This window comes from Mercurialis annua, linkage group LG1-X (genome assembly GCF_937616625.2).
Source record: "Mercurialis annua linkage group LG1-X, ddMerAnnu1.2, whole genome shotgun sequence".
Classification (NCBI taxonomy): domain Eukaryota; kingdom Viridiplantae; phylum Streptophyta; class Magnoliopsida; order Malpighiales; family Euphorbiaceae; genus Mercurialis; species Mercurialis annua.
In genome coordinates this window covers 14,166,152-14,174,036 of record NC_065570.1, presented here as the reverse complement: position 1 = coordinate 14,174,036, position 7,885 = coordinate 14,166,152, and the positions used below count along the sequence as shown (strand labels likewise).

At 34.1% G+C, this 7,885-nt stretch overlaps 2 protein-coding genes across 4 annotated transcripts; one reads left to right on the top strand and one right to left on the bottom strand.

Annotated features, from left to right (window-relative positions):
* Positions 1 to 1,736: 1,736 nt before the first annotated feature.
* Positions 1,737 to 5,048, bottom strand: LOC126686421 (uncharacterized). Of its 3 annotated transcripts, none has more exons than XM_050380479.2 (4): positions 4,292 to 5,048; positions 3,232 to 3,287; positions 2,948 to 3,140; positions 1,737 to 2,284 (listed from the first exon to the last, which is right to left on the bottom strand). In XM_050380479.2, exons 1-4 carry the CDS (start codon positions 4,952 to 4,954, stop codon positions 1,934 to 1,936), a joined length of 1,263 nt encoding a protein of 420 aa, XP_050236436.1. In that variant the 5' UTR covers positions 4,955 to 5,048; the 3' UTR covers positions 1,737 to 1,933. The 3 variants fall into 3 exon arrangements, with proteins under 3 accessions (XP_050236436.1, XP_050236428.1, XP_050236420.1); XM_050380471.1 differs by having other exon boundaries at positions 1,737 to 2,287; positions 2,948 to 3,137; positions 4,292 to 5,045; XM_050380463.2 differs by having other exon boundaries at positions 1,737 to 2,287; positions 4,292 to 5,043.
* A 1,000-nt stretch (positions 5,049 to 6,048) lies between these two features.
* On the top strand, positions 6,049 to 6,933 carry LOC126686477 (protein PAM68, chloroplastic). Its single transcript, XM_050380535.2, has 2 exons — positions 6,049 to 6,157; positions 6,234 to 6,933. The coding sequence occupies exons 1-2, from the start codon at positions 6,107 to 6,109 to the stop codon at positions 6,765 to 6,767; spliced, it is 585 nt and encodes a 194-aa protein (XP_050236492.1). The 5' UTR covers positions 6,049 to 6,106; the 3' UTR covers positions 6,768 to 6,933.
* The last annotated feature ends 952 nt before the right edge of the window (positions 6,934 to 7,885 follow it).

Here is a 7,885-nt window from a genome sequence, read left to right as displayed (position 1 = left end):
ATGGTTGTGCTTAGTATTCTAGGCGTGATCGTATTTGTGATTTCGATCATTTATTTATGATTTTAATTATTAGACCCGCCTATTTGTGGGTGTTCAGTGTCGGAAGAGATTTAGCGGAACGGCTTTTTCTATCTCGTTGGGGTTCATGCTTTTCGGCAGATCTATGAGTTTATTTTTCTATATTTAAGTTATTAGGTCAATAGTTTTTTTTAGTGCACAAAAGTCACTTCCTCAACTTTTATGCTCCTTATATATTTAAGTTATTAGGTAAAGAAGCATTAAGCTGGTTGAAGACGGAGCAGGCTTTGATCATAGAAGCGGATGCGCAGGATGTTATTTTGGAATTAGGCTCCCGCTAAAAATGGGGGTGGATCCAATTATTGATGATTGTGGTGTTCTTTTTGAAGCAATCGAATAATTTTAATTTTATTTTTGTTACGCGATCTACAAACGATGCGGCGCATGTGTTAGCGCAAACTTCTCGTTCTATGCCAGGTCATTAGAAATGGTTTTCAAACTTTCCTGTTCTTTTTTCTTGTAATTGCTTCTGATTTGGTTTAATATATTGGCAAGTTTTCCCTAAAAAAATTATTAGGTAAATAGTTTTTCTTTGATGCACAAAATCACTTCCTCAACTTTTATGCTCTTATTTTACTTGGATAATCACATATCTGAAATCTTTTTGTAATTTTTTTTTCATGGATGATTTGTCTCCCTTAATAGAATTTTGGTTCTTACTCTTTATAAATATGCTATTTTTTTAAGAGAAAATTACACCATTTACCAAAAAAAACAAAAATAATTACAAAACTACATGTTGATTTTTTTTCATTTACAAAAATCTTAATAATATTTACAAAAGTACAAAAAAACAAAAAAAAAATATTAAACATACGGTGTATATTGTGGGTATAATGTTAGTATACTAATAAACTAACATTATATCAACATTATATCGAAATTATACCACCATTATACATACTGAGATTTTATTAATATTAAATAAAAATTTACCAAAATTACATCAAATCGTATACTAAAAATTAAATTAATAACATACCAAAATTATACCAACAGTACACCATGAGTATACACATCAAAATATACTTAAATTTTATTATTACATCAACATTACACCACATCGCATACTAAATATTAACCTAACAATATACTAAAATTGTACCAACAATATACAAATTCTCTAGTTCATTACCAACTATAGTGAAAAATACATATAAAAAAATATACATGTTATCAACTAGAAAATATATATAAAAATGTATAATCGATATACCAAAAATATACTGAAATTATACCAATAATAAACCAAATATTATTTTTAAATTATCTTATTTATATTTTTAATATTCCAAAATTATACCATAATTATACCGACATTATACAAATCGTACTTTTGTAATTAATTTTCATTTTTTGGTACTTTTGTAATTAATTTTAAATCAGTCGTATTTTTGTAAATAAAAAAAGTTGACAGATATTTTTGTAAATATTTTTAAAATTTTAGGTACTTCTGTCATCGTCCCTTTTTCTAATGTATAAATTTATGGAGCATAAATCTGAAGTTTTATCAATAGAAATTTTATCTTGAATTTTTTTCAAACAGACTCAGTAAAAAAAACATTTTTTTTTATCTCAGTCATAATAAAAAGACTTTGATAAATAGTGATAATATAATAGTGTGGGTACAGATATCTAAATCTTTTTCAAGTCGAAAATTTAAGTACGTAAAAATAAAAAAGTAAAATATCAAATGAAAATGGGAAAAACAAAAACTATAGTTATATACACAAAGCATGGATGTAGAAAATGCAATGAGAAAGAGGAAATCTACTGATGCTAACATAGACAAAGTGGAATGGTTATATTTTAAACTGCTGCTTTAAAGCTTACATTACGAAAACACGAGTTATTTCTATTGAGCAAAAGGATATCTCGAAACATAATAGTCCCTCGCCCGGGAGGCACCATCCCTTGCCAGAATGCCTTCAAGATCTCCCATTATTCTGGCCAACCATATTTCCAAGTTTCTCTGAACTTCTTTTAAGTTGTTCCTGATGGCGTCGAAGCAACGTCTTGCGGTCACCTTCGCCTGGCTGCTAAGATCATCACCATTATAACTCTTCCCAATCTCAGTTTGTAGTGCCATCAGCTTCTGCCCAGTTTCAGATGCACGCTGTTGAAGTCGGAATGCTTCAAGTAAAAACTCTGTTTGCCTTTGTGTACGGAACTCCGAGCTGAGTGTAGGTTCACATGGATCACTAGCCTGCTGCAGAATTATGAAAAAAAAGGTGGATATATCAAGTTTACAAACAGTAGACTATTCAAGGGGCTAAAATTCTTCGGTTGCTTATGTGCATGAACATTTACGCATACCAGAGAACGAGAAAGAGTGTCTTAAGTTAACACAATAACACCAGACAAGCTTTTATTTAACAAATGAAATATTGGCCACCAATAGTGAAAACATTGAGACTCAATCAACAACTACACCTACAGGTGCATTTGTTTTAAAGGGAAATTATCATTTTCTTTGTGTATCGATTCATCGTAAGTTTCTCGTACCAAGGCCATTCATAAGAACAAAAACAAAAGTCTGCGTGACCGAGAAGGGAGCAGCGATTTTATTATTTGTTATTGTCAATGCTACAGTTAGGAAGAGTTCTCACATGCAAACTGTTAACAATATGGCACTCATTAATGCCCCGGTTTAACATTTTTCTCTTTAAAATATAAATGCAATGCTGAATAAAGCCGAATGCTGACACTTTTCACTTAACACATTTCTTTATCCAAACTGCACGACCGGCTGTTTCTAGGCACAAAGAAGGAATAAAGTCTAGCTGAATATTTAACTTAGAAATTTATCATGCTTGATCCATTAAAGTAACATGATTTTAGATGCAAAGTATAAAGTTTAATGCATTACCATTCTTCTGCATAGTTCATCAATCTTCCCGGCAAGAGCTTGGTACCTCTTTGCCTGTTTCCTCAAAAGTGATGGAACCTTTGAAGGATCGGTTTTGCCTATATTTTCCAATTTGAGGAGTTCCTGTTCAAGCAACTTTAGTTTGGAGGAAATTCCTGTCGATTCACCGTCTACCTTCCACGGAGACTCCCTTCTAAACAGGAAATGCACATTATCTTTTAATCAGTAGCTGCATTGGAAGCATACTAGACGAATATTACAAGCAACACTAATGTGAAATTTACCTTGCCACAAAATGTTTCATATGATATAGTGATTCAAGAGATTCACAGTGCATGTCCTGCAAGAATAAAAATACAATTGTGACAAAGGAAAAACTACGAAAACACAGAGTCAAATTGTCCATCAAGTTTATGCGCAAAATTAGATAAAAGTCAGCAACAAAACAAAAGTGTCGAAAACAAACATGTCGTCTGCATCAAGTGTTAACTAAAACACTGAAATTGTTAACTGATCCTGTATATTAAAGAATTTCAACCTACCAACAAAATAACGATTTAGCTGAAAAATGGATTTAATTACTGCCACATGGAAAACTAAAACATGGCGGTAGCAAATACAGATGCCATGGAAAAAGTATTTCTGTTAGCTACTTGGTCATTCCCTTAACTTTAAAAATAGGGTTATCTCTGTTAGCACCTTTTGCTTTATTTTAATTTTTTTCAATTTAAGAACAATCTGCTAAACTCTCACCTTACATTCCAACCTTTCCAAACTTTTTATTCAGTATTGTTTTATGCATTATTTTTCGTAACAATGATGTCGTTTTGGCTGTTTTGAATGACCAAAACAACATCGTATAAGACCTTTAGGCTATAAATTCCACAAAATGGAAGGTTGTGGTGCCACGTTTGGTGGAATGTCCTTAAATCGAAAGAAACACGAAAGATTTTGTAACAGTAATCATTAAAAGTATTAGACCTTTTTCCGGCAATGTTGAATGTAAAGAGCTAACTACAGTGGAACTCATTCGCTAGTAAGCGAGAATACAACTATTTCCAACCAGACATTTGGAGTGAATTTCACATTCCTTATGAATTGAATTATTTAACGTTCTATGTTCATTATAACTTTCAGAGTCAAATGCAATGACTCATTTTGGAGAATTCACCAAAACTTATGCCCAGAGCAAAGGTAAAGACATTAGCTAGGTAGCACGGACACTTCATCTAATCAACGTGTCCCGTTTTCGGACACGAAACTTCACTTTTTACACATTAGCAAGTAAATATTTGAGAATCAATATAATAAAAGAATTGATGACAATATTGAAGAAAACCAAACCTGCCAAAGAGAAGCTTTCTCCGCCCAAAACTTCGAAGCTGAAGGCAAGAAATCAGAACTGAAACCTACACCACCGCCTCCGCCGCCATCACCACCACCACCACCACCATCAAAATGTTGGCTATAAAGATAACCAAAATTCTCCTCTTCCCCACCATAGCACTCTCTATTCCCACAGCCACCAGAAACATCCTCCTCAACTTCATACTCATCATTAACACTAACAGCATTTCTCGACATAAAGCCAATCATTTCATCTCGTTCACCAACTTCCCTTTCCAAATCTTGAATTCTGCCTCTCCACTCGTCTCGCTCGCTCTCCAAATCTTGAATTCTCGCTCGAAGCGAACCCATTTCTTCACCAGCTCCATCGATCTGCTTCAGCAGCCGCTTCTCCTCAGCTTGCCATGAGTTTCTATGGCTCGCGAAGATCTCAACCACTCTTGCATTTGCTTTGGAGTCTTCTTTTCTTCTTGATTTCATTTGCTTCAACTGTTCTTCCGCTTGGAATAGGCGTGCGGATAATTCTTTGATTTGGGCTTGTTGGTTCTGTACTAAAGAAATGGAGTTGGTTGGTAGCAATGCTAAGAAAAGACCGAAGCTTAGGCCTAAGTAGGATGAGATAGCATCTGGATCGTCTTCTTGCTTTGAAAAATCTGCCATTTTTGAACTAATAACAAAGGAAGAAGAGCTAAAATTAGTTGAATAAAAACCAATGTTTTTGTCTGGTTCTATTACAAAAAGAAGGCTTTTAGAGGTAAAGACAGAAGGTCTAAAATTTGTCCTAATACAACTGTAGCGCCTCACTCCACAAATATATTTTACAGCAAATTATTTTGAGGTACTCATATTTATTATAATTTGCACTTTAGTCATTCTATTTGAAAATTGAACGATATGATTCCTCATTGCTATTTCCGTCAACGTCCATCTATGTCCATTTATGGTGGTAAAAAATCGGAGATCATATAGTTTTGTTAGGTTGACTAATGTCAAAAAATAAACAAAAAAATTAAAATCAAACAGACCTGGGTCTATTCTTTGAAGAACAGATACTTGGGTTTGTTTTTCAAAAAACACACTTTTTCCAACTCCTCCTTGCCAGATTTTGAAAAAAAAAATTAGAAAAGTCTAAAAAGGCCCCTAAATTAATTAGAGTTTGATTATGATTAATTAGTATTTAAGTATGATTAATTAAATTAATTTATAATTTATTAAAATTTCACTCTCCAATTAAGGTGACACGTCAACATGTGGAGATTTTTGAACCGGTTCTGTTAGGGTAAAAGTGATCGTGTTTTGTACGTTTTTAATACTTTGTGCCAAGTTGAGGTAGAGTGATCCTTAGTTCATATATGACCCATTTATTAATATAAAAATATTAGTAATTTTTTAAAAGGCCAAACCTATATAGAGGCTCCTGTACTTTACACTTTTTTTTCATAGGTCCTTATATTTCATTTTTGAATTATCTGATCTCTCTACTTACCTATTTTTTATTTTCAGGTCCTTTTTAAGTTTTTTCCAATCTTTTTGTGTGACTGGAGAAAAATAATATTGTAAGTAAAGGGACTGGAGGAAAAAAAGATTGTAAGTACAGGGACTATAAAAACTCAAAAAGGACCTGAAAATCAAAAATGGGTAAGTAGAAGGACTAGATAATATAAAAATAAAGTATAAGGATCTACGGAAAAAAAGTTATAAAGTACAGGAACCTCTATATGGGTTAAGCCTTTTTTAAAATTGAAGTACCTTATCCTTTCATTTCTGGCTTCAGCCTCTATTTGCTAAACAAGTGAACCCAAAAACACATAAATGGAAGGTATAGTGATGAGAGCCTCCCCTGCACCGCTCTCTTGTTTAAAGGTACTTATATTTCTTCTCTCATAAGCTATAGAAATTGTTGATTAGAGTGTATATTTATTGGTTAAATTATGCGCAGATTGAACAAGCATGCACCTTCAGATTATCAACCAAACAAGCTTCTCAATTCCCGGTTTCCAAGCTAAATTTGCAGCCAAATCAATATAACTTCTCATGCGGTAGCTTGAATAGAGCAAGAGGGTTTGACCCTTCTCCGAAGCGAACCAAAAAACGGAAACCTGTGAAACCCGACGAAGACGAGGAAGATAAAGAAGAGGAAGCAGAATCTGATGCAGGTATTATACCAGAGGTGGTGACTAACAGGATGATAAGCAGGATGGGATTTTCAGTTGGGATTCCTTTGGTAATTGGGCTCTTGTTTTTTCCATTCTTTTACTATCTCAAAGTTGGGTTGAAGATTGATGTGCCCATGTGGATTCCTGTTATGGTTTCTTTCATTTTCTATGGCGCTGCCTTGGTGGGAGTCAGCTATGGGATTGTGTCTGCCAGTTGGGATCCGATGCGGGAAGGTTCCGTCTTGGGTTGGAATGAGGCTCAGAAAAACTGGCCTGTCTTCTGGCAATCTCTTTGGGGTAAATCTGCTGATAAATAGAAGAACTTGGAGTTCGTAGTACAAGTGATCGAGCTGTTCATGTTTCATGTTGGACCATCATGGCATCTACATTTTGTAATTATGCTTGTATTGCTATAAAAAGTTGTAAATTTCAATTTTGAAAGTTGAATTTTGTAGTGAATTTTAATTTTCATCTTATATGAAACTCGTCGTGTTTGCTCTGCTGCTTTAAAACTGAAACCTGAGTGAGTGAGAGACTTATTGAATGAATTACCTGTTTGTATTGTAAAACTATGAATCTGATGAACTCATGTGTTGTTAGAGTACTGCAAAATTATAGATCCTCTAAACAGTTCAATATATGGCATAAACCTGTGAATTGAGTTCAAACAGAACCAAATTGTTTCTTCCGATAATAATATCGAGGATTACATTGTTTGTTTGAAAACTTTAGTTTCGGAATCTAACGCTGTCTCTTGTTGTCAATCATAGTTTTATAAGAGTTCTTGAACTAGTTATTCCAATTCAACAACTAAAAAATATTACAGTTTCGAAATGCAGGCTGAACCGGCTTTGAGGGCTGAAATGAGCACTAGATTATCAGATTCCACAATAAATGGAAGCCACAATTCTCACCCTCTTAGTTTACTTTACGAGTCCCTTATCAGTTTTCGATAAAATACATTCACGGTTTATGACAAGTTTACGACATCAAACCATATATAATAAGTCTTAAACCGGGCTTGAAAAATCTCCCTAAAGGCTGCACAATGTCCATACTTCAGCTTAGCTAGGATAATTACCTCAAGAAAAATTGTCACCTGCACTTGCTTTGAACTCCTTATCCAGAAATCCAAGGTTCCGCCGAACGAAAAGCTAGCAAATGATTCATATCCATTCCTGATGGTTTTGATGATCGTCTTTGTCACTATTGTCGCTGAGCTCCCACCTGCTAAGATCAACAGGTTAGAAGGATTCGAGCCGGTGTTGGCTCGAACACCCTCTGATGCCTAAGTCAGTCTCTGGTGAGGTATCAGTGAAAGTAATGATGAGAAGTGAATATGGGAGTTACCTGACTTAGGCTTCGTTTATATATATATTACATAGTCTTTGTATCATAATAGGATTGTTTCTCTATTTGTCTCAGTTATCTCTTT